General features: G+C 36.9%; 2 protein-coding genes across 2 annotated transcripts in view; one reads left to right on the forward strand and one right to left on the reverse strand.

The window, feature by feature from the left end:
- Window positions 1-27,723, reverse strand: part of LOC145249653 (inter-alpha-trypsin inhibitor heavy chain H1-like) — a 362,855-nt gene that overhangs the window by 20,204 nt on the left and 314,928 nt on the right. The gene's annotated exons all lie outside the window — the stretch shown is intronic.
- Window positions 1-27,723, forward strand: part of LOC145249655 (sulfotransferase 1B1-like) — a 57,418-nt gene that overhangs the window by 18,373 nt on the left and 11,322 nt on the right. The window contains exon 3 of the mRNA XM_080111427.1: window positions 6,037-6,134. Coding sequence (XP_079967553.1) covers window positions 6,037-6,134 — 98 coding nt within the window. The remainder of the gene's footprint in view (window positions 1-6,036; window positions 6,135-27,723) is intronic.

Genomic DNA, 27,723 nt, shown 5'->3' on the forward strand with positions numbered 1-27,723 from the left:
GCACATGGTTCACCGGATATATTCGCCAGATAGTTTTTGAAATTTTTTTTTCATTAGCCCGATTGCTTCTGGTATGACTGGTATGACTGGTATGATTGATACCTTCTTAAGATTCCAGTTTCTTTTTATGTCGTACATAAGTTCTTGGTATTTTGTTATTTTCTCTCTCTTTGCTCTGTTAAGGCCAGCATCAATAGGGATGCTTACTTCAAGTAGGGTTGACACATTCTCCTTCTTGTCCCATATCAATATGTCAGGCTTAATTGCCCCGTTTTATGGGTATGTAGCTGTAGGAATTTCGTAGTCATAGTGGATAGTGTATGACTTATTTCCAATTGTTCTTTCTGGTGCATATTCGAAAGATTTGCTACTACATGGGATATTCAGGTTGGAGATATTTACACACTTCATTGTGTTGCATTGTATAATATCCCCACCCAACAGGACTTTACAACTGGATGTCAGGTGGCTCACACACTCTACTTCTGTGTGGCAGAACCTACACTTGTTGTTATTGTTGAGACCACTCATCTTTCTAAAAGCATTGATCATCAAGCCTTGATCTTGAGCAACCATTATCAATCTCTTCTGATCATAGTGCAGAAATCCTTTTTCAAGCCAATCTACACAGCCTTCTTTATATATTCCTGTGATAGTTCATCCAGGAAATACTTTGCACGTTGTTGGTTAACCCATTCTGCCAGTTTTCTACAATGGAAGGTCTTAATGTATTTTTGCAGACTCTTTTAGGCTATTTCCGTTGCGGGCTTGCTTTCTGTTTCTGTCTCATTTGTAAAACAGTCTTGTGCAAAATGTTTGGCCAGTTTTGTGATGGAAATAGTTCTACTGGCTCTCTTGGTGTTCATATACCATTTTAAGATTTGGATTCTGGGAGTTTATCAGACATTACCCAGTGCTCACAATAGTGACTCAGTGTTGATGGTTAATCGCTGACAAATCCATACTTTCGGCTCCTCTTGGTAGATACAAAATGTTTTCTTATGTTGGGGTTAGCGAATGTCTGATAAAGTCGCATTAACTCCAAATACAAATGAATACATGAATACAAAACTCTTGACAAACAAACCACTTGAACTGATATAATAGCATAAGACTACATCTGGTACCACAAGTCATAGGATACAACACTGATAGATCTTCACAGCACATCTGTACCCAGAAAACGACCCTGATGTATCAAAGAAAAAAACGAGCCTTAATGATCTAAATTAGTAGAACATGTATTGCATACTGACAAGGACTGTGGAATCAACTAATAAGAGTTTAAATCTAATCTGTACACAAACACACACACACACACACACCTATATATATATATATATATATATATATATATATATATATATATATATATATATATACTAGCAGTTCAGTCCGGCTTTCCTATATACTGTTCATAACTTTATGTGCATATATATATATATATATATATATATATTAAAAAGTTTGACTCATGTCCAGGTAACCTACATCTAAAATTTCAAGTGTTTAGACCCAAAATTGGCGGAGGAGTTTGGAGGAGTCTGAAAAGGTCAACTCTTTCGACTTTGACTTCTTGGCAGCCAAATTTTCGCCCCAAAACTGATTAAAATGCTTGCCCACATGTCTTAATAACCCTTATGGAAGATTTCAAATGTTTAGACACAAAATTAGTTGAATAATTTGCTAGAGACTGCAAAGGTCAAATCTTTTGAATTTTTACCCCTTGACAGCCAAATTTTCGGTCCAAACCGATTGCAAAGCTTGACCTATGTCTGAATAGACTTTATGTCAAATTTCAAATGCTTAAACCAAAAAAGTAATTTGGTAGAGACTGCAGAGGTCAATTTTTTTTTAAAATTTGACCGTAATTAACATTTTTTTTTTTTTGGCTCAAGTCAAATTAAAAAGTTTGATCCATGTCCAAGTAACGTACATATAAAATTTCAAGTATTTAGACCCAAAATTGGCGGAGGAGTTTGGTAGAGTTTTCAAAGGTCAACGTTGTACTTTGAGCACTTGACAGCCAAATTTCTGGCCGAAAACCAATTAAAAAGATTTTCCCAAATCTCAATACCCTTTATGTCAAATCTCGAGTCTGTAGACTGGAAATTGACAGAGTTATTTGGTAGGGAAATGTACACACACAGACAGACAGACAGACACACAAACACATACACACACAGACACACACAGACGCACACACATACAATTTCACTTATATATATATATATATATATATATATAAGAGAGAGAGAGAGAGAGAGAGAGAGAGAGAGAGAGAGAGAGAGAGAGAGAGAGATGATGATGATGATGATGATGATGATGATGATGAAAAGATAAGTGACCTCTTTAAGATAATTGGACTTAGGTCTGCTTGTTATCATTTCAGAAAAACAAGAAATTAAATAAACACAAAAAGTTGATTTTGTCTATATGTGACTTTTTTCCTTTTGCAAAGTTGCACGAATATCTATGAAAAAATGTCTGTAAATCAGATCATCCTCCTGATCAAAATAGGTGATCAACAGTGCAGCTATTAAACATTGAACTTAATGATAAACTCTCTTATCTACTATCCCAATTGTTGATCAAATAAGTATGTCTTTCTCTCTCTTTGTTCTCACCTTGTGGATTGTTCAGCAATAGATTACTAAGTTCTGATCTATTGAATAAATCATTCCTCTTTTTTAAGATATGTTGAATTATTTGCAGAATTAATTTGATAAGCATAAGATGTTTTGGATTACAGCTACGAATTTGACCATACGATACTAGAAGATATGGAAGATGACACGGAAACCACACTAATCAATTAGGATCAGTCCAACGCTTTTGATAGGTCGACTATCACTTTAGAGTTTTAGAGTTTTAAACAGGGCTTCTGTAAATGGACCTCCATTCTGTACCGCACACTGACAGCAGTAGTGCAAGACAATGGAAACAGCACGCAATCTTTTGCTTTCTCTTGGTCAGTACATCAGGGCTGTCGTCCCTGTTATATAGCCTTACATTGGAGCTGCTACTTCTCAAGCTAAAGAGTAAGGAAAAAAGGCCCAGTCTTGTGCAGGGTCCCGTTGCCTGGTGGATCACGAGCCAGGGTGTCTGTGTTTGCTAATGACATCTTTGTGTCATGCTTCCGAGACATTGAGGTAGTGATAGAGGCGCTCACACGTTATAAAACGATTACAAGGGCAAACATACACCGCAGTGCGTCAGTCAGCCTGCAGTTGGGTATCTGGAATGGTGTCACCATCCTTTCAGATCCTTTCTGCTGGACAGATGGCTCGGTTCGAATCCTTGGCATGTTGTTCAGACCAGGTTTCCAGCTGGAGAGGAATTGGTCAGAGTTATTCTCAAAGGTTAAAGTGTCGATTCACTCTTGGCTTTAAAGGAAACTCTCCTTAAAGGGTACAAGTGTGTGCAACTTATGTATTTCCTCTCACTGGTTGACTGTACTTCCCCTGCCTGCGACAAACCTCAAGGCCCTCGAGAGCCTCCTATCCTCGCTTCTTTAGGACAAAGAGACATTGAGTTTTCCGGCAGATCTGTATGCAAAGTCCGTGTGAGGGAGGCTTGGGGATGTCCGACTTGACATACTACCAAGATGCTGAGAGACTGGCCTTTTTGAGACGAACTTTGACAAAAGAATCTGCATGGAACCCGGCGGTCAATGGTGCCTTTCTCGACCTATTCCTCAACGACTCAGTCGAGGGTAGATATAGGCAGTTCTTTAAAGGATGTCGAGCTGTGCTGAAAAAAGCTTTCCATAAAGGAACTATACAGTCAGGGAGGCTGCTGATGATGTGCTCTGTGGGCGCCTGGGATGGTCGAAGGAGAAAATCCACTTTGAATGGATTTGGGCGCCAGGTTCGAGTCATCTCAACAACTCTCACTCAACTGATGACTTGCGTGAAATGCATTGCCCTCGATGCCATGCATCACAGTGCCAAAATAGTGAAGACACCCGATTGTCCTCATTGTGATTCATTTGAAGACAAAATGACCGTGCACACTTTCTTTGAATGCCTCGAACTCCCACGGTACTGAGGGTCCGTCAACATGGTGATGGCTTGTAGTGATGCCAAGCATCCTCACCCACTAAACATTTCCTACATTATTGACAACGTCAGCCAGCCATGGGGCAGGAAGAGACGGACGGTGTTTCTTGCAATCTTAGCTGTAGCGTGGATGGTGGTATGGACGTCGCACATGAGAGTTGACCAAGGGAGTGAATCTTTTGCTGATCAGGATCTGATCGCGTTCTTTAAAAACCAGTTGAAAGTCAAGATCAGATGTGATTGAAAAAGATTACATTTTTCGGAGATTGAAAGATGGTGAATAAGAGTGGCAAGCTTGAATGTGAGAAAAGGAATCAAGTAGGAGTACAAGACCCTTGCCTAAGCATGACGCACGCGGTTCCAGGTCCTGTCGGACCCCAGTCCTTTATACAAGTTTTTAAATTTCTAGCCTCTTTGCTAGTCGAGTGAATGAGTTTCCCCGTCCCTGGCAATAGAAAGCCTCCAAGATCTTCACTTCCCATTTTTATTTCTATTCGTCCTTGGCCTTTCACCCTTATTTGCACTTATCTTGGATGGATACATCCCAATCTCCAACTCCCTCCTCTTCTCTTTTTTCGCCCACACTTAGATCACACTTCCACTCCCACTTATAGATTGATCTGCGTGTTTTCAGCAAACCGGAAAATAGTGGGCGATCTATCATTTAGAAAGGCTTGGAATAGCCTTGCTAAACAATTTTTGTTGTTTTTTGTTTATTTCCAAACTAATGAAATCTTTGTATATATTTATGATTCAATAAAATTTTTTCAAATTTGGGTTTAAGTAGGACAACCCCTGGAGTAAATGCGGTAGTGTTGTGACTGAGATAGTTTTACTTAAGAGTAGAATAGACAGTTTTAAGTATTTGTGGTCAAGGATGACCAACGACACCCATTACCCTCACACGTGTTTACTTCTTGAGAACAGTTAACGATCCAAGAATAAATTTTGTCTGGAGTAATGCTGATTTAAAAATCACCTTTACGGTCCATTAAAACCGCTTTTTAATTCTAATTTTGTGGGTGTTTATTTCAGAAGGATCCTTAAACCGGAGAAAGAATAATAATGCAATAACAAAAAAGTATATGTTGCTGATTATTTCTAGCTTAAAAGCGATTAAAACAAATGACGAATAGCTGGGATCGAACGTAAAAACTTATCCAAATCCCACAGCGTTGCAAATTAAGATATTTTAACGTAAGAGCAGCGTCAACATATTTTACACGTTCGTAAAACAGACAGCTAGGATAAAGGTACGATTTTACGTCCCCCCTCATCCACATTATGTGATATTTCTACTACAAAGAATGATTTTTTTTCTAAATGTTAGATATTATACTTCCGAGGTATCGCCCTTTCAGAAAATATCAACTTAATAATATTCGTTTGTATTTTTTAAACTTTTAGTTGGGCTTGCATGCCCAACTAAAAGTTAAAAAATACAAACGGACCATTATTAAGTTGATATTTTGTGACACACACACATACATAACAGACAGTTGCCCTTTATATAATAGAATTACAATAATAGTTTAACTTAAGTCTAAATAAAATGATTTTTATTCTAAATTTCACTTATACGTATGTTTATTGTAGATTCTACAAACGTGGATTCTTTTAATGATACAAAAGCCTTTTATCTTTATTCATAATAAACGAACAACTGTCGTCATATTGGACTCACGCACACAAAATAATAAGTTTGCAACATGTAATTGCTTTTACATGTTTCAGTCTTCCCTTTGATTTTAATCGTTCCTAGTATTTTTCCAGGTTTTTCAGAGTATTATTAATCCTCATACGATTATTGATATTATATTAACTTTCTTTCAGAGAACTAAAAGGAATTTGGAACATGAGTTCCATATTTTTTCAATTCTCTGATAAGGTCTTCTTCTTCTTCTTCTTCTTCTTCTTCTTCTTCTTCTTCTTATTATTATTATTATTATTATTATTATTATTATTATTATTATAGTTCCAAATGGAGATTGGTTTGAATACAATACAGTTTGGTGGAAATGGAGCAGAGACCGGGAAAATGTCCTCTGGGTGACTTACGAGGAAGCAAAACGGGTAAGTTTATATTTAAAAGTATTACATTATGAAATTTGTAAAAACTTTATTCTTTTACCTCAAAGAATACGTATTTTTACCTCAAAGAATACGTAAGGATCTACTATTTTGGATCATGTCACTTGGACGTAAGGATCTACTATTTTGGATCATATCTAACAGGGGACTGTGGGGAGTTGAGCAACGAAATGTCTGGCCACATTACATTTAAATTAAATTATTAAGGGAAACAGGGAATAGAGAGGAAATTCCAAAGTCTAGCAGTCTGAGTAGAATGCTCTTTGGAATCTATGAACCTCAACAGTGAAGGGATGGGATTTTCCTGCTTGTCAGGTGTGTTGGGTGTATGTACATCGAGAGGGCACAAATGCTATGAGTTCATCAGAACATATTTCATTAAAGTACTTTTTTTTTTACACGGTGGTCACAACTTATCAAGGCCCGGAAGCCACTCAGGGACAAGGATTATTGCAAGTACAGTACGTTAGTGTGGTGATTTAATGAAGTGTTTACTTAAGGGGGCGGTTCATTAGGAATTTGCTTACGTTGGACTTGAAGACATCCAGATTGTAGTCAGGTGGGAAGCAGGCAGATGAAACAGAGTTCCACAGGCGTGCAGTTCTAAGAAAGAAGCTTTGTTCATGGAATCTACGTTTTGATTTAGGCACAGATAAAGAGTAGGGAACATTTTTGACAGTGGATTCAGCTAGACGGGTGTTTTTCGTGAAAGATTGGCGAGGGGGGGGGGCCAGAGATTGGTTGATTGGTTTGTTTTAAGGCATATCAACCCCCTTCAGGTTATTTAATGCCGAATCCAAAGATTTTAAAGAAAGATTTTTTAATAGAATATATTTGTTTGTTTTCAAGTCGGTCTCCATTTAACCCATAGTTGGGACCCCAACAGGCACTACCACTCCGGGCCAGAGTGGACCTGGAAGCAATGGGAACCAAAGGGTAGCTCCATACTCCCCAAAGCCCACAAGCTGGGGCCTCACCACCGGACACAGCCTAAGGTCATATCCAGGACCACCAGAGATTGGAGTTCAGACGTTCTGTTCGAGTGTCAAAAGAAATTCGCCATAACCGAACATTTCCAACTCCTTCAGGCGCGTGATGAATTAAGCAAATGCGTTTAGTGAATTTATTGAACACGACATATCACCTGTCTTCCTCTAACATCTCCATCTACTAATATCTAGTAGCACATGACACAAAAATGAATTCAGAAATATATTAAAAAATACCGCCATTTGAGTTGTCTCACATTGTAACCTGTGCATTCCCATCATAGAAGCTCTACTAATTCGCATAAAACAGGAACAAGTATGCAACATAGAGGTTGGCTGATAATGTAGGAAACATTAAAACTAGTAGTGAATGCATTCATATGTAGCAACAATACTCCATGAATGGACGAATGGTGACTTTCTAGAAGTATAAAATCACTGTTGAGAGAGACCACCTTCTTTGTTGCAAGTGAATGTTGCAAGTAAATGTTGCAAGTGAATGTTGCAAGTGAATGTTGTAAGTGAATGTTGCAAGTGAATGTTAAGCCATGCAGTTTAAACGATAAGTTTTCAGGTAGTTATGGCAATCGGTGGTTGAGAAAACTTTTTACAACTGTTAAAAGGATGTCGCTTAGTCTTAATAGCATTAAATGTTATTATTAATAGATGGTAACATTTAATGCTACGATCTTTCTATTGCCTTCGATATGTGTAAATTCGTTTTTTTTCCTCACGTTTATTAGAGAGCGTGATGTCATCAGCAAATACACCCAGCATAATTTTATCAGGGAGGTCGTTTTTGAATATCCGGAATAATAAAGGTTCAAGGATCGACCCTAAGGCACTACCACATTAATAACACGTTGTTTATGTATACTGCCATTTAGGACAACCTTGATTTTTCTCTTATCTAGGGAGGATCTGATTATGTTAAGTATTCATCAAGAAATATTGTATGATTTAATTTTCATGAGAAGCTCTTCAGGCCATACCTTGTTAAAGGCTTTATCAAGAACTTTGGATATATTGTTAAATATCTGCGTGTATAATTTGTATGGTGTGTATATAACTATGACGTGGTCGTTGATCGATTGCTTCTGTGTGTGAACATGTGTGTATAAAGTCATGTGTGTGTGTGTGTATTACATACATACAGGCTACAAGATCTTAAGACATATATTTTCTCCTTTTTTCGGTCGGTGCCCCTCGCAATGGTTGCCCTCAATCTGGAAATCAAATCATACATGCTTCTAAAACACGACTGGGATATTATTATTATTTGTAGACAGCCTAGATTCAGGATTTTCTTCATTTCGTCATAACAAAGCGGAAGCACACGAGTGACTTCAAAATCACTCGCTCTTTCCACACTTCTTGCTATCTTTCGGATCACGTCCTTCTCAGAAGTAAACTGTCGTTGCATGAGCGAAGGCACAGTTACAAGATCAACAGTCCCCAAACGCATTGATGTGCGGCCTCTTAAATCCAGGGAAAAGAGAACTGAGCTCTCCAATAAGCTTGATGAAAACCTTGAGGGTGTTGATGTAACTGATGATGTTGAATCTTCTTCGAAAGCATTGCGAGAAGCAACTCAAGCTGTAGCAGTAGAAGTCATTGGAATACCGAAAAGAAAACACCAGGATTGGTTTGACGAAAGTGACGATGAAGTTAAAGCACTGATTAACCGAATGTACTCATCTCACAAATGTTGGATTGAGGACAACAACCCAACAGTGAAGCACACGGCCTACAAAAAGTGTAAAGGTGAGGTACAACGAGCTCTCCGAGCTATGAAAGAACAATGGTGGCACAATAAGGCAATTTCACTGCAGGGAGCTGCTGACAGCAAGAACACGAAAGCCTTCTATGATGGTCTGAAAGAGGTATTTGGTCCTGAGAAAAGTGGTGCTTCCCCATTAAGTACAGCCGAAGGAGAGGCATTGCTGACTGATAAATCAGATATTCTCAATCATTGGAAGAAGCACTTTGAAACTGTCTTAAACACCTCATCTGTCATTGACGGCGATGTCGTGTCCTTTATTCCTCAGAATCCAGATATTCCAGAATTGTCATTGGAACCTGCTTATCAGGAGGTATGGGAATCCATCAAACAAATTGCTTCTGGCAAGTCCCCATCACCAAAGGATCCAATTCCGCCTGAAGTGTACAAGCATGGTGGGCATGTGCTGGTAAAAAAGCTCCATGCTCTCTTTGTAAAGATATGGAAAGCAGGCCGAGTTCCACAGGACTACAAAGATGCCTGCATCAAGCATCTCTACAAAAATAAGGGAGTCAAGAATGTCTGTGACAACCATCAGGGGATATCTCTACTTTCAATTGCAGGAAAGATTCTGGCTAGGCTCATTCTAAACCGAATCATAAATCGTCTCGTTGATGAGGTGTATCCAGAGCCCAGTGTGGGTTTCGGTCGGGTCGCGGCACCACTGACATGATATTTTTCTTACGTCAGGTGGCAGAAAAGGTCCGTGAGAAAAATCAGGAATTGTATATGGTGTTTGTTGACCTGAGGAAGCCTTCGACACTGTGAATCGCGATGCTCTTTGGCAAGTTTTAAGAAGGCCTGGTATTCCAGAAAACATGCTGAACGTGATCATTTCCTTTCACGAGAGGATGAAGGCCAATGTTGTCTCAGATGGTATGATGTCTGATCCATTTGATGTTATGAATGGGACCAAACAGGGATGTGTAATGGCGCCAGTCCTCTTTGCGCTCTTCTTTTCACTAATGCTGAAACACGCATTTGATGATTTGGACACTGGTGTCAAGTTTCAATTTCGGTCATCCAGTGGCTTATTTAACCATCAACGGTTTAAGGCCAAGACTCTTCTTCGCAGCGAAATTATTCGCGACTTGCTCTTCGCTGACGATGCCGCACTGGTAGCCACATCCTTTTAAGAAGCCCAGGTTCTTCTTGATCGATTTTCAGCCGCGTGCAAGGCCTTTGGCCTGACAATTAGCATAAGGAAGACTGAGGTAGTGCATCAGCCACACCCTACTCCAAAACAAGTTGAAGTAAAATCCACCAGAGTATAGATTTCCTGCACGCAAGCTGAAAGTCGACGGTCATGATATCAATTATGTCAAGTCCTTTCCTTACCTTGGTAGCAAGGTGAACCAGGGCGGTTCTATTGATGATGAAATTGTCAACAGGATTGCTAAGGCCACTTCTGCCTCTGGAAATCTTCGCCATCGCTTGTGGAACGAAAGGGGTATTCGACTAGAAACAAAAATCCTTGTCTACCGTGCTGTTGTTCTTTCCATTCTTCTTTATGGATCTGAGTCATGGACCCCATACAGACATCACATTAATCAGCTGGACGTTTTCCACAAAAGCTGTCTACGCTCCATATGTGGTCTTAGCCTCCGCGACAAGGTATCAAATGCCAAATTATTCACAAAATGCAAAATATCTGGCATTGAATCATTCCTTATTCAATCGCAGTTGCGGTGGGCTGGTCATGTATTGAGGATGCCCGATGACAGAATTCCAAAAATTGCGATGTACAGTCAATTTGAGGGTGGTAAAAGAATTGTCGGACGTCCTTGGCTTAGTGTTATGATTTAATTTGTTGTTAAGAGTTATCCCCCTTGGGATTGACATTCATAATAAAAGCGCCCTCTGTTTCATTTTCCCGCTCGATCCTTTCAAGAGCGTACGTGTATTTTACAGTTAATAAAACCTTTCTAAAAGGCAATTCTTTACTTACTGATACTATTCACTTCAATTTTATTAACTGCAAAAAAAAAAAAAAAAAAAAAATAATGGATCGAATCTTACGTCCCGACAGATTCGAGGTGGAACCTACATGCCCTAATTCCGAAAAATCCTATAGGCATTGGAAATTAACCCTCCAGAATTATATCCGCTCACATAATAACGGATTAATCGAAAACACTTCAGATAATTTCTTTGCCTTGATCAATTGTATTTCAGCCTCTGTTTTCGATTTAATAAGCGATAAAACCGACTACGATAGTGCATTAAGAACATTGGACGCCGCTTATTTAAAACCTGAAAATATTGTTTATAATAGATATCGATTGATGACGACGAAGCAACAAACAACACAAAATATAGATGCCTTCATACTACAATTGGAAATGCTTGCCAAAACATGTAACTTCGAAGCGGTTTCTGCTGAAGAAAACAAAAATCAATACATTCGGGAAGCTTTCATCGGCGGAATTTCTTCTTCGTCCATCCGACAACGACTGTTAGAAAAACCCATCCTGACTTTACAAGACACATATGCCACGGCCAGATCTCTTGAACAAGCAGAAAAGCATTCGATAAGCTACGCAAATAACTTTACTGTAGCAGCTACAAATAATCCTTCGGGCTACAATCGTATAGCTGTGACTAAAGAAAATATGCATCCAAAAGGGGTTTGTTTTTTCTGTGGAAAATCACGTCATCCTCGATATTTATGTCCTGCACGAAACGCCGAATGTAAAAAATGCAAAAAAAAATGGTCATTGGGCTAAAGTGTGTAAATCTTCTATTTCTAACACTCATACTGCTGTTCTTTATGACGACTCTGACTACCTCTCACCTTCTCTATCCTGACTAGGAACTAACTCCAAAGATTTCACATTCACTCAATGCCAAATTAACGGGCACTTCGTGAACGCTATGGTGGACTCCGGCAGTGTAAAAACATTCATTAATGAAAATACTGCTAAAAAACTTAAACTCTTCACAATACCTAAAAACAAAACTATAGCTCTGGCTGCTTCCGATCAACATGCTAAAATAACTGGCGAAGCTGTCGTGGATTTAATACTGAAAGATAAAACCCATTCTGGAATAACAATTGAAATCATTGAAAACCTTTTCATTGATTTAATAATCGGAAAAGATATTTTAAAAAAATATAAAAAAGTAACACTTAAATTCGACGGTCCTAGAGACAAACTTATAATTGGAGCTATAAACACGAATAATTTTTTTCCTACCATAAACGTTCCACCCCCTCCTCTCTTTTCTAATCTTTCTCCTCATACTACTCCTATTGCGACAAAATCCCGACGTTACACTTTTGCCGCCAACAAATTCATAAAAGAAGAGACTGCTAGAATGTTGAAAGAAGGCATAATTGAACCTTCGATATCTCCGTGGCGAGCGCAGGTTCTTGTAACTTCGAATGAGAATCATAAGAAAAGAATGGTAGTCGACTACAGCGATACCATCAATAGATTCACGGGACTAGACGCTTACCCAATGCCTAATATCAATAAGATGGTAGACGACATCGCTCAATATAACATCTTCTCTACTCTCGACCTAAAATCTGCTTATCACCAAATACCTATAAATCATGCTGATCGTAAATTCACTGCGCTTGAAGTAAGTGGCAAACTTTTTCAATTTACTCGTCTTCCTTTTGGCGTCACCAATGGAGTAAGTGCTTTCCAGAGGAGCATAGACTATATTATAGAAAAAGAAAATCTAACCGATACCTTTGTGTATGTTGATAACGTAACTATATGTGGGAAAAATCAAGAAGAACACGATTACAATCTTCAAAAATTCTACAAAATTGCTAAACAATATAACATCACTTTAAATGAAAATAAAAGCATAATTTCTTCTAGTTCTATTACTCTACTCGGCTACACCATAGAAAATAATCAAATAGCTCCCGATTATCAAAGACTAAAACCATTACTCGAAATGCCACCTCCGCTGAATCTTAAATCTCAAAAAAGAATAGTTGGAATGTTTTCCTATTACTGCAAATTCATTAAAAAATTTTCTGATAAAATTTTATTACTAAATCAAAACAAAGAATTTCCACTACCTCCATCTGTATTAAAATCTTTTCAAACATTGAAAAATGATCTAAAAGACGCCACTTTAATAACGGTAGATCCAAATAAAGAATTTGAAGTAGAAACGGACGCTAGTAACTATTGCATTGCTGCAACACTAAATCAAGAAGGTCGTCCTATTGCATTTTTTTCAAGAACTCTCAATACTAACGAAATTAAGCACCATGCAGTAGAAAAAGAGGCAGCCGCTATTGTAGAAGCTCTCCGTAAGTGGCGACATTTTCTACTCGGCAGGCACTTTAAAGTCATCACAGATCAGAAGAGCATCAGCTTCATATTCGACAATAAAAGAAAATCTAAAATTAAGAATGACAAAATATGTCGTTGGCGTATAGAATTATCCCAATACAATTTCACTATAGTTTATCGACCTGGACCTGAAAATATTGCTGCTGACACATTCTCTCGCATCTCTGCTCTTACTTACAATCTACAAGATCTTCGTGATTTACATAAACAATTATGTCATCCTGGTGTTTCAAGATTAAGCCATTTTATAAGAACGAGGAACCTCCCTTTTACTTTGGATCAAATTAAGAATATTACTGACTCTTGCTCATCCTGTCAATTACTGAAACCCAAATTCGCCAATACCAATGGAGGGACTCTCATTCAAGCCATATTACCTTTTCAACGATTAAATCTTGATTTTAAAGGCCCTCTACCTACTTCTATACATGGCAACAAATATCTACTTACTCTAATTGATGAGTATTCCCGTTTTCCTTTCGCTTTTCCTTGCAGAGATATGACAAGCAAAACCATTATCCACTGTCTAAACAAACTCTTTTCAATTTTTGGTTTGCCTGACATGATACATACTGACCGTGCTTCTGATTTCTTAGCAAGAGAAATAAAGGATTTTTACACAAAAAAGGAATTGCTACTTCTAAAACAAGTAGGTATCATCCTGAAGGTAATGGACAGATTGAAAAACTCAACGGTACCTTATGGAAGGCCATTCAAACAACATTACATTCTAATCAAATGAAACTACCTTATTGGGAAGACATACTACCGGACGCACTTCATTCAATTAGATCATTACTTTGTACTGCCACTAATATGACTCCCCATGATAGACTTTTTAAATATAGTCGTAAATCTGCTTCCGGAATTTCAATTCCTTCTTGGGTTAAACCAGGCCCAATATATATTAGAAACCACACTAAAACAAGTAAACATGACCCTCCTGTAACGCCTGCCACCCTAATAGATGTCAACCCCCACTACGCTTATGTTCAACTACCTTCTGGTACTGAAACCACTGTCAACGTTCGAGACTTAGCTCCAAACTCATCAAATGAAGAAAACTCTAATAATAATCCTACTACTTCAGAGACTTTATTTGAACCTTCTACTAATGAAAACATTAGTCATGAGGAAGACAAAAATCAATCGTCTGATCTTGAAGATAATCAGATTTCACTAAAAAATAATACTGAAAATCAGCATTCCTGCCAATCTGTGCGGAGGTCGTCCCGAGTTCGACAATTCCCTAGTAAATATAAGGATTTTGTGACTAAATACTGAAAAAACTGCAGTTTGGGTTCATATGTTATTTGTAAATAAAATGATTCTTATGTGATTGTAAAAAAAAAAAAAAAAAAAAAAAATTTTGTCTATAATTAATTACCCCTTACTTGAATACTTTAGGACGGGGAAAATGTTATGATTTAATTTGTTGTTAAGAGTTATCCCCCTTGGGATTGACATTCATAATAAAAGCGCCCTCTGTTTCATTTTCCCGCTCGATCCTTTCAAGAGCGTACGTGTATTTTACAGTTAATAAAACCTTTCTAAAAGGCAATTCTTTACTTACTGATACTATTCACTTCACTTAGGTACAAGGACAAGTTGAAGAGTAACTTGTCCGCAGTGAACATACCATACAAGAGTCTTGAAGATGAGGTGAATGACCGAAAAGGATGGAGATCAAGGTGTTTTGAAGGTCTCCAGAGGTTTCAATCTGAAAGCTTAAGGTAACTGAAAGAAAACAGAGTAAAATCAAAACGACTAGCAGCCGCACCGTTAAATCCACATTCATGTTCTATTTGTGGCCTTGTTCACAACCATTTTTCGGGTTATCTCGGCGAGAGCGTCTCTCTCTCTCTCTCTCTCTCTTATTTGACCTCTCTATCTCACGGTGCATTATTCTCAGCGATTTACCGTTCACCAGTGAGTCTCGGAGTCGGCCATGCATCGCGGACCAGGCGAAGAAATCACATATCTATGGTATTTATTCCCAAATGCCCTTTTCTCTGGCATCTCACGCGGACATATTTTTTGTTCTGTTAAATTCTTGAGTCAAACTTCATGACTTATACACACAGTGCACTCTGTACTTTTTCACACCTCTCCTACAGGGATCACATCGTATTTGACCAATTCTCTCCAGCTTCCTCGCTGCATTTTTCCATTACATTTCTTCATGCCTTTTGTTTCGCGTCAGCAACTCAACTCATCCTTACTTTCAGTGCAATGTTTATTGCAATTTCCTCAGTACCCTTTGCGTCCCCAGACACAATTTTCCTTGCATCTCAATCCGCCAACACGCGACATCACCGACTATGCGTTTGGCAATCGACTGGGAACTTCGTGAAATTCCTTATTTATTTCTCTCTATCTCTTGATAACATATATAACGTGTTAGCCAACAATAAACTGATCAAAAAAAAAAAAAAAAATAATACGGAAAACATGACGTTTCGTTTTACCTTAAACCAACTTAACCTCAGAACTACGAAAACAATCGCACTTTATTTCATTCTGTTTTAAAACTGTTAGCTGTCGTTGTCTCTTTTCTTTCTTATTTCTTTTCTGTATTAATTTCTACTTCGTCTTTTTTTCTCTCTTCAAAACCTGTTAGCGTGTCGCACAAATATACATTGTCTCTATCTTTCTCTGTTTAGTTTACCTTTATCTTTTCTCCCTATATATATATATATATATATATATATATATATATATATATATATATATATATATATATATATATATAAAATATATTTTAGTCATCGACATACAGACCTGTTTCGTTGTTTCACAACTCATCAGTGCCGCTAGACTAACACCTCTCCCAAGCCGAAGATCGAACCTAGAACCGTCGTGATGACAGTCGGCAGTCCTACCCCCTGACTACGGAATCGGTGGCCGAAATTAAACTGTCCGAACGTCTATTTAAATAAACATCCGTCCGCCACTCGTAGAGGGCTCAAACGTTTGTTTGTAAACAAACCGCGAGCTTCGCATTATTTCAGCTAAATTAAGTAGCGAGTAAGATAATTTACGAGAGTGCTCTACCGAAGAGGGGAGCTTTATAAAATATACAAAAAAAGGAAAAAGGATATATATATATATATATATATATATATATATATATATATATATATATATATATATATATATATATATATATATATATCCTTTTTCCTTAAACGATTATACAACCGTCATTCGATTCATTTTTTTTTTTTTTTACTTTTTCTTTTTAGACTGTTTATTTTATTTTTCTTTTAAAAATTCAAAGCCAGGCTGACGCTCGGGGCTTCAATTATTATTCTTTGATACCCTTGCTACGCGACCTTCGCCCGCACCTCTATCTAACCCAACGGACTGCTACCAGTGATGGGCGAGGAACACTCTTATGCGCCCCTATCTCCTCTGCTCCAGACTAGCCATGGTGCTGGGGTCCTCCTGTTTTCCCCTTCCCTTCCTCTATATCAATCTGTTTCTTCTTTCTATATCGTCTTTCCCTCTCCATATTTTTTTGGTGCAATTTCGGCTTCGTGAAGTGTTGTAGAGCTTATCCGGCATCCAACCACTATGCCGAACGTCACTGGTTGCGTATAGGATCGACTTCTCCATCACACGTCACAATTCGCTCAAGAAACGGGTCGTTTTTGTTGTGCAGAAGGAGCGTAGAAGACACCAAAACGACGATTTTTTTTATCGTCCACTTCATGCGGCATGCATAGATATAGATACAACTGTCTTCAGACACACGATTCAAACAAACACACATTCCTCGACTACCATTTAAATATTTTCGCATTTCCTCTGAAAGGGTGGAATCAACAATGCGTTGCATATTAAGATTTGCTACGGGAGACTCTGCTCGGGAAAACCACACCGACAACATGCGCAAAAAAAAAAAAAAAAAAATTAAGCGAAGCAATAGGAACAAACAAAAAATCGTCACTTACTTCTCTTCTTGACTGCTTCCTTTTCTTAATCTCTCTTTCTCTCTCTCTCTCTCTCTCTCTCTCTCTCTCTCTCTCTCTCTCTCTCTCTCTCTGTCGTTGCCCTCCCTGCTCCTCGCTGCACTTTTTCTTTCTGCAACTGATGGGCTGGCTATTATTATTAGCTATGCCTTCAAAGTTCAATTTCAATCTTTCTTTTTTTTCATGTTATTTATTTTCAAAGTTCTTTTTTCTTTCGATTTTTTTTAAACAAAATTTCTGTCCTTTTACTTTCGATTTTTTAACACTTTTTTGTGCGATTTTCTATTTCTTTTCAATGGTTTTTCTCTCAAGAAATACAGTTCCAGCCACTCGAAAAAAAAGCGTGTCCGTTATCACTCGTTCGTGCATTTCTCATAGAAATGGAATATCCTGTGTCAACGGCATCATAATATAACCCCATGACTTCTGAGTTGCATTCGTCGGATCCTGCTTCACAGAACCGTAAATGCAAACCAGTAGGATTACACTCTTAGCTCTCTCTAGTGGTGTACCCTTCAAAGGTGACCAGACTCTCACTGGTCACTGGAAAATACCGCTCAGGGCACGCAAAACGTGCATGACTCAAAGTGTGTGGCCATCACTTTGAATTAGTGCTGAATCTTGTCTGTGTCTTCCATTGTCTGGCATCTGAAATGAACTGCATCCTCACCCAGGTTGGTATTCGATAAGTAAAGAAAAACTCGGGGCCATTTTCTTATAAACAAATAAAATAATTAGTCATAAAATATTTTTAAGATATACAGGGTACACTTGCATACAGTTGAGTTCTTTGGGTTCTTGACGGCTTTCTGATGCAGGTCGTTACAACTAGGTTCGTTTAGACAATCTCCCAGCTAGGAACAAAAGATTTTAAACTTAGCTTTTCTGGGGGTTTCTGCACATTGGGCCAGAGCCCAGGGGCGATGCGTTCTCTTCAATGCCAGCCAGCCAAAAATCCCTTATTTCTAAAAACACAATGGTTTTTATCAAACGTACTTTCCAGCCACCCATCTTTTGAGATGATTCTATTTTCCTCTCTAGAGATTACTTTTTCTTTTCTCTATCCCATTATTTTATATTCTTTCTCCTTTATCTTTTCATGTGAATCTCTTCTTTTTCTTTTGTAACCATATTTCTTTAATTTTCTTTTCCCCTTTTTCTTTCTTTCTCTTCAACTCAAATTATTTTTCTCTTAAAGAAACTGTATTATCTTTCAGATTTAATTCCTATCACTTACATGGGGGTCACTTAAATATAACAGGTGAGCCTATGGCAGTATTTTCTAGATAGCAGATCGCTGTTCGCCATCTCAACTTCACTTCTCTTTTCTGTTCATCATATCGGTAATAACATATTCCAGATTTGGAGAAAAGAATGAATTCCTTAAACCCCATGTGAAACACCCCACCCAACTCCAAAATATCCTGTTCCCCCTAAGTATATCTTTTTACTATTATCCACCTTAACTTCGAATTTGTATACCATTTCAGAAATTAAGCGATTGCCCTCCAATGGACATTCATTAGGAATTTTACAGTTACATTTTCTCACCAAATGTAGTTCACTATATTCAATCCTATTATTATTCACTATTTTATTTATTTTACTCTTATTAGAACCTATTATAGTATTACCTAATTACCTGTTAAGAGTCGCTATTTTCAAAACAAAAATTCAACAATAAATTTCAAAACAAAAATTCAACAACAACAACAACAACAACAACAACAACAACAACAACAGCGACTGAAGAAATCAATAACAACAAGTAAAGTAAAATAATCCCTAATTTCAAAAATGCCCAACGTTTATAAATCATTCATTGGCCGTTACGTGCTTAAGTTTGAACACATTTTTAATGTTTGGGTAACTATAAAAGCAGAAAAATATCAATAACAACAACAGCAACAGTTTATATATATATATATATATATATATATATATATATATATATATATATATATAATTACGTATATAAATGAATACGTTTTGAAAGCTGAAAACAACGCATTTTTTTAAAATATAAACAAATTTATTTGCTTATATCAGATATATTTCGATGTTAAACAGCCTTATCAATGAAGTGTCTGTTTTTTTCTTTCTTTTTCTTGACCGCATGGTGGAATTCTGCGTGCTAGAGTGGTAGTAGTAGCCAGATGGTCTTGGTAACGGCTCGATATCTATAATATAAAGCTGAATGTCTGTGTGTGTGTGTGTGTGTGTCTGTCACGAATAGGCTCCTATATGGTTAACTATTTAAAAAAAACTGATTACATATAATGATAAAAGATGTATCGAGACACAGGAATAGGTGTGTTTGATCTGGCAGAACCGTGGTTCATTAAAATTGTGGGGTCTGCGTTCGCGCCTGGTCCACAAAGTATGGAAATAAACGTTTACAAGTATTTTTGATATAGATGTACATAAGAATACTTTGATAAGTATGTTTTAACTTAAATAGGGATGGTATAATAAAATTGTGGGGTCCGCGCTCGCGCCTGGCCTCCAAAGAATGGAAATAGGCACTGACTTTAATAAAGATTTTTCATATCTATCTGCGTAAGTAAACTTTGATAATTATGTTTCAGTTTGAAGAAATATGGTATAATAAAATTATTGGGTGTTCGTTCGCACCTGACCTCCATAGAATGGAAATATGTCACAAAGTTTAACAAGGTTTTTTAATATAGATCCACACAAGATTGTGGTAAGTGTTTCAGTGTGAACAGATATGGTATAATAAATTATGAGCTTTATTTATTTTATTTTTACTTTCATCATATTTTGCTTTGGTTTTGATACCGCCAAATTCAACCCAAATTTACAACGCTTCTTTTTACTAACCTATCATACTTTCATAAATCAGAGTCCATTTTTTGTAGGCTGCTTTTGAACCCAGTCAACGACGCGTACTGTTGCTAGTTTAAAATAAAATAAAAACAGTCATCAGTAGGAGTGTCGCGCCAGCCGCGCAAAATTGAAATTAAGAGAGAAAAATTTTTTCTTCTTCCTTACCTCTATTTGAAGCGTTGTGTTAGTTGAAAATTGAAAATAATTACGTATATAAATGAATCCCTTTTTGAAGCTGAAAACAACGCTTTCTTTTAAAAATATAAACAAATTTATTTGCTTATATCAGCGACACTCCTGCTGATGACTGTTTTTATTTTATTTAAAATATCGAGCCGTTACCAAGACCATCTGGCTACTACTACCACTCTAGCACGCAGAATTCCACCATGCGATAAAGAAAAAAAAAAAAAAACAGACTCTACATTGATAAGGATGTTTAACATCGAAATATATCTGATATAAGCAAATAAATTTGTTCATATATTTAAAAAAAAAAGATGCGTTGTTTTCAGCTTTCAAAACGTATTCATTTCTATACGTAATTATTTTCAATCTTCAATTAACACAACGCTTCAAATGGAGGTAAGGAAAAAGAAAAAATATTTTCTCTCTCTTTATATATATATATATATATATATATATATATATATATATATATATATATATATAAAGGAAAGTGAAAGAAAATGTGTATATTATTGCATTTATATTGCCATTAACTTATCTTCTTGGTTACTTAATTTAATTTTAGTTCAATTAAACAAATATTATGGGTAGCGGGACAGCACTATTGTCAAAGGAAAAAATAAGGCGCATCCTTTTCTCCACTAGTCTGCGGGAGACCCCTGGGCATCATCGAAAGCCCACTTTACCCCCCCCCCCCCGATCAGAGTAGCGTGAGGTCATGGAAAGCAGGTGACTGATGGATTACGAAAGTAAACAGAAATAATCCTGTTCATGGTTTTGCATTCGGTTGTGCTGAGCAGAAGATACCTCTGGGCACAATGGTCAGGACAATCGCTCAGTATGGGCTCGGGCAGAAAGAAACTGCAACTTACTGTCTGTACAACTGCAAGGAAAGCTATGACGATACATCAAACTCATTATTTGAGAAACAGTATGAATAGAGTTCTGAATCAGAACACCTCGCTCGTTAAGGATTACCATGATAGACAGATGGCACCTGATCGTCATCGAACTAATCTTTGACAACCAGCAAAGAATAAGCCAAAGACAAAATGAACAGTTTTTTGTAAGTAATCCTTTTGTAAGTAATCCTTTTGTAAGTAATCCTTTTGTAAGTAATCCTTTTGTAAGTAATCCTTGACAAAATCAACAGTCGACGGTTAATGTGACGCAGCTGGATTTTTCGCAACTCGTTCGGCCATTTTGGTATTTTCGACCATTTTCTATCCTGCTTATCAGGCCTCTGCACTATGTACGATCGTAGTTTTGACGGTTGTTTTCCTGTTGATGTGGTACCTCCATTTTCGCATCATTTCCCAGCAACAGAGATGCCCCTTCCATGGGCAATTTTTCTACCACTCCCACTTCGATTGTCATGGTCGCTCCATCCGCTGTTAGCTGGATTAGGCATAATGGTATTTTTAGGTGCCTCCTCCTACTGCTTTGATCACTACCTGTTTTCGTGATCTCCTTAGCTTGCCACGTGGCAGTTTTTTCTTTAACATCGAGGATTGAGATGACCCCGTATCTCTCAGTACTGTAACAGGTATTTGTGTTTCCTGTTTTGGATAAGGCCTTTTCTGATGAATGATTGAAACGTGTGGTTTCTCCGATCCGTTACCACAGCTCCTTGTGGCTTAACCTCCACTGTCTTAGATTCAAGACCTGTCCAATTCTGGGATGCTATGTGTCCCAATTTTCCGCATCTATAACATGTCCTCCAGTCACCTTGCTCCGGTGGTGTTCGATTCTCTGCGCTTGTCTGAGTGCTAGTTTTCTTCTCCACCTTCATAGTGGGTCTTGATGGGTAATCTCCTCGACTCATGGTGTTGGGTCTAGCCTTCTCGCGCTTGTGTGTGATCATGTACTCATCTGCTAGGGCTGTCAGCTCGTAGCCCGTGTCCACCTTTTTGTCACTCAGATATATCCGTAACTCCTCTGGCATCTATTCAGGATTTCCAAGCAGACGCTCCTTATCCTTTGTAAATTCCACATAGGATTTGGTTTCCATTTTCTGCTGGTTTCTGAACCTTTGCCAATAAGCTTCTGGTACTAGCTCGAAGCTCCGTAGAATGGCCCTCTTTACTTCCTCGTAATCTGAGCAGTCCTCCACCGTCAGTGTTGCATAGACTTTCTGTGCTCTCCCAGTCAACACTATCTGCAGCAACATAGCCCAATATTTCTTTGGCCATTTTAAGTTTGTTGCCATCATCTCGAAGTGAGGGAAATATTCGTCGATATTTTCTTCTACAAACTTCGGTACCAATCTGACATGCTTTGTTAGGTCAAACTGTTCTCGGTTCATTTCCTGCTCGGTCCTGCTCAGTTTTAGCTCCTGAAACCTAATCTCCTGCTCTATTCACGCTAATTCGACTTTCGCCCAGATTCAAATTTTCTAGAGCTCTGTTAAGCAATTAGGCTCATTGTTTCAATTGGTAACTAATCGAGTATTTCCTCCTCAAACACTTGCTCGTTCACCGTGTGTTCAGCAATTGTTTTCATTATCGCCCCCTTTCTCATTGATTTTCGAACATCCAGTTCCTAACGTTCGCCAACTTTTAATAGTTTACCTTTCCTCATCGCTTCCATCTTCATCAAGGAAGGTTCATTAAGAAAATCCTCCATTTTCCCCCACCTTTGCCTCATATTGTAGTGGAAAAGGTGGAAAAAATATTCGTTTAGTTCAGTGGGATACTGACTCAACGGGGAAAATTTCTTTTTTTCCTCTTTCCCCTTTTTTACTGCTGCTAGTGTTCACTATGACCTTAGCATGACGTCACATTCACTCACAAAAATAACTTGATCTCGATATCGTCACAGTCTTTTCCGCTCTGCCATAGACTTACATCCACTGTGACTTGCGTACATCTATATATAATATATGCCGTATATATATATATATATATATATATATATATATATCTTAGAAAAATGCTAGCATGAAAAGCAATATTATTATTATTATTATTATTATTATTATTATTATTATTATTATTCAGATGCCTTAATTTTCATTATAGCATATAGTACATGCGTTTCCTTAAAATGCGTTGGATATATATATATATATATATATATATATATATATATATATAAATGAAACTCTTGGTTCGTTCGTAATTAATAGTCTAAATAACCACTGGACGGATGGCTTCCACATTTTGGTATAATATGTTTATGGTACGCATGCGTGTTTCTATATATCTCTTTGTAATTATAACATTATACATACTTTTCCTATAATAAATATTTGGTTTTCTTGGTACGGATGGGCCATTTTTTTTATTTGGGGACAATCATTTCACACCGCGTGTCATCACGTGACATCACTAAACGGAACTTTTATATATCAAATTGACTTTTTTCGTTTAAAAATGGAATTATTTCTCTTTCGTTAATATATATATATATATTTTTTTTTTTAATATTTCGTGTTTTATATATATAAAGTACAATTGTTGAATGTTATTTTCTTGATTATATTTGTTTGGGAGAAGCACAATTAAAAAAAAATAGATTTAAAAAATCCTTTTATTTAAAAAATACATGGAATTTAAAATATAAATATGGATAAATTCTTAACAATGGAGAATGGAACTACCCATTTAATATTTTTTTAGGTAAATGATATTTTGGCATATATATTCATATATTTATAAGCAAGTCAAAATATATTGATTTTCTTTATATTTATTTTAAAAGAAAACCGCTTTAAAGAAAAAAATATTGCATAATTTGCTATTAAACCTGTTATTTTTTAAAAATTTGGTATTTGCTTCTTTAATTGAAAAAAAATGGGGTTTGAATTATATTTTCAAGTAGTTATAAGCTTAAAAAAATAGTAAGGAATTATTAAGGTTCTGATCATCATTTTTAATGGCTACTTTGTGATACACCTATAGAACCTCTCCCAAACATACTGGCAATAATTTGGTTTCGTCCTTCCTTTCAGTGTTTCCAATAAGGAGGATTGATTTACTAGAATTTGTATTAGGAGCTGGGCACTTATTAAAATTATTTAATTGTTGAATTTTTTCATTTTGGTTAAATTTGTTAGTTTGCAATCGCTAAAAGCCCACACAAAAAATTGAACAAAGACAAAATTAAAAAGAATGGTACTCATGCAGAATTTAACCTCCGCCCCCCCCGCACCGGATTCCAATTAGTTTAGGGTTCGACCGGCAATCACCAGATTCAGCCGAGCGTTGTTCGAATGTTGAAACACTAAACCAACATTTTATTTATTTTTTTGCAGAATTAATTAATGATGGGAGTATTTTTTCCGTTTATTTTCTTAACATCTATTGACAAAAAAAAAAAATTTGTACATTTTCTTGAAAAAAAAATCTAACTTTTCTCTACTTTCACCTAACTATTTACAGGGTTTATATAAAACATTCAACTTTTCTTTTTGTAATAAAAATTCTGCTTTCAAAAAGAAATGTTTACTGCCAACTTTCTTTTAAAACAAAATTCCTGAAAAAAAAAAAAAAACAAACAAAAAAAACTTTCACCAAACAATTTATGGTAAAAATTCACCTTTTCTTGGGGGAAAAAACACATCTTTTATTGATAAAAAAAATTGCAAAAATAATAAAATAAATAAACAATACAAAATGCAAAAAATGCAATTTTTTATGAGGAATGTGTTCCATTTTAACAAACTGAGCAACAGCAACGAGTGGCCGGGTACGGCTAGTATATATATATATATATATATATATATATATATATATATATATATATATATATATATGTATATATATATATATATATATATACTAGCATTTCAGCCCGGCGTTGCCCGGGTGTTTGGATGTGTATGTTCCACAAAAAAAAGTGGTAGTCGGAAGGCAGGCTCGAACCCGTACCACAAAGGAGGAAAAGAACGGGGTAAAGCCTAACATTTATGCTGCTACGACCACCGCCAAACCGGAAGCGACATTTTTTAAAATTAAGGCTAGACAATCTAAAGGAGAGGATAACTTTAAAAAATATCGGCGAAAAAACTGACCCCCCCCTGTAGAAAAGTGCCTAGTTGAAGGGGAAGATATTAATGTTTTTAGTCAATTTTTCGATATTTGTCGTATGAAAGGTCGAACTTAAAAACGATACTAATCTTGGTAAAATCCGTCGCCTTTATTGAAAGTTTAAGGCAGACATGCAAACAGACATACATACATTTATATATTGGTAACTAAAAATTTCCGTCCCAAATTGATGATAAAGCTTGCCCCATCTCTGAATACCCTTTATGTAAAATTTCAAATATTTAGACCAGAAATTATCTGAGTAATTTTGAAGAGACCGCAGAGGTCAATTTTTTTAAACTTTGACCCCTATTATGACCCCTTAAAATTTATTGTTTTGGGCTCAAATCAATTTATTAAGTTAGATCCATGTCCAAGGAACCTATATCTAAAATTTCAAGTGCGTAGACCGAAAATTGCCGTAGGAGTTTGGTAGAGTTCTCAAAGGTCAAATCGTTGAACTTTGACCCCTTAATGGCCAAATTTCTGGCCAAAAACCGATCACATCAATTTTCCCAAATCTCAGCACCCTGTATATCAAATTTCGAGTCTGTAAACTAAAAATTGACAGAGTGATTGCGTAGGGAAATATACAGAGACACACACACAGACACGTTGACTTATATATATATATATATATATATATATATATATATATATATATATATATATATATACATACATATTTGTGTGTGTTTATGCGTATGTGTCTTAATTAAACAAGTTAAAATCTATTAATAAAATAAAATTTTAGTTGTCAGAGTTAGATCATCGTCTGACCAGACTATCTTGTAACCTTCCAAATGCGTCTGATGCCTTGCTGATTCTCTATCTTATTTCTGCATCAAGAGTGCCATCATTTGATAAGGTACTACTAAGACAGGCAAAATTTTTTATGACTTCAAGGCGCTTTCCACAGACGAAGATATCAGATTCCATATACACATCACAAGCGGAAGTGTACATGACTTGCTGTCAGTCCGAAGCATTCGTGAAGAGAGCCATGACTAGTTGCATATCTACTGAGGAGTGTGTCACCAGGTCAGCATCATCAGACTACAACAGCTCCCTAACAAGTCCATCACTAACAAGTGTTTTGGTTTGGAATCATCTGAGGTTGAACACATTTCCAGTTGTTTGAAGCACCCATATCACAATCGCGGAAACCATACCAGAGCACAGCAGTCAGATAAAGCAAAAACAATGTTGGTGCAGCTATATCATCCTGCTTCATTATATTATAAAAATGGGAATTCTTCTGAAAGCCGACCATTGAAGTTGACACAACCTCTTATACAATGATGAAGTTGCTTTGACTTTTCCATAAAAACAGGCGTAGGGCCAAATTTTTCCAGCACTTTCCAGAGAACCTTACATCAAACGCCTTGGTCACGTCCACAAACATCTGGCAACAAGGCATACGCTGCTCTATATATGTTTCCAAAAGCTGTCTAGCAGAAAACACCATATCTACGGTTCTTCGTCCACCTCTAAAACCAAACTGGGATTCCGAAAGGATATCAGGACATATATACTTCTCCAATTGGTTTAGCAAGAGCCGTGCAAATACTTTTCCAGCTACAGTCAGCAGTGAGATACCTCGATAATTTCCACAATCAGATCTTGCATCCTTTCCTTCGTACAACATAACCAGGATGGCATCTATCCAGTCTTGGGCAACCGTATGACAGTATCAAAGAGTGGACTGCACAATGTACATTGTGCATGTGCACCATGTTTCAGCAGCTCAACAGGAATATCATCCAGCCCAGGGGTTTTGTTTGAGTTTATCTGTTTAATGCAGTCGACTGTTTCCATGAGAGTCGGTTGAGCATCAAGTTCCGGACAAAAGGAACATTGATGGATACTTTCTCTTGTGGCAACATCAACATTGGATGGTTTGTGAGTGAAAAAGATCACAAAAGTGTTCATGCCATCGATACATAATTTCATCTGAAGTTTTCAGCAAGGTTCTCCCATCCTTTGCCAGAAGTGAAGAGGATTTCAAACCATAGGCCTGACGAAGCAAAGTGTAAAATATCTCTATGATTGTAGGCAATCTGTATCTCCTCGGAGAGGTCAGACCATCATTTGTTTTTTTATTTGGCACACACTCACTCCGTACAGAAGAGAAGTGGGCTGCGAAAGCTGGCTCGTTCAGATGTGAAGAGTTGAGAAGTTTCAAATAAGCTTTCTGCTTTCTATCAATTTGAGGCTTAATTTGATTGGAATTATCAGCAAACCAATCTCTATGTCTGGAAACCTTTAATCCAAGAGCTTCAATACCTTTTGGTATATTGTATCTCTTACTGTCTCCTAATCACAATCTGAGAAATCCATCTGGTTAAAAGCAGATTTCAAGGAACTTCGTACAACTGAATCTTTCAATTTGGAGACATCAATATGCTTAGACACGTTGACTCCATTGCAACGGCTT

The sequence above is a fragment of the Euprymna scolopes genome, chromosome 28, assembly GCF_053919585.1.
Source record: "Euprymna scolopes isolate OS-2025 chromosome 28, ASM5391958v1, whole genome shotgun sequence".
NCBI lineage: Eukaryota > Metazoa > Mollusca > Cephalopoda > Sepiida > Sepiolidae > Euprymna > Euprymna scolopes.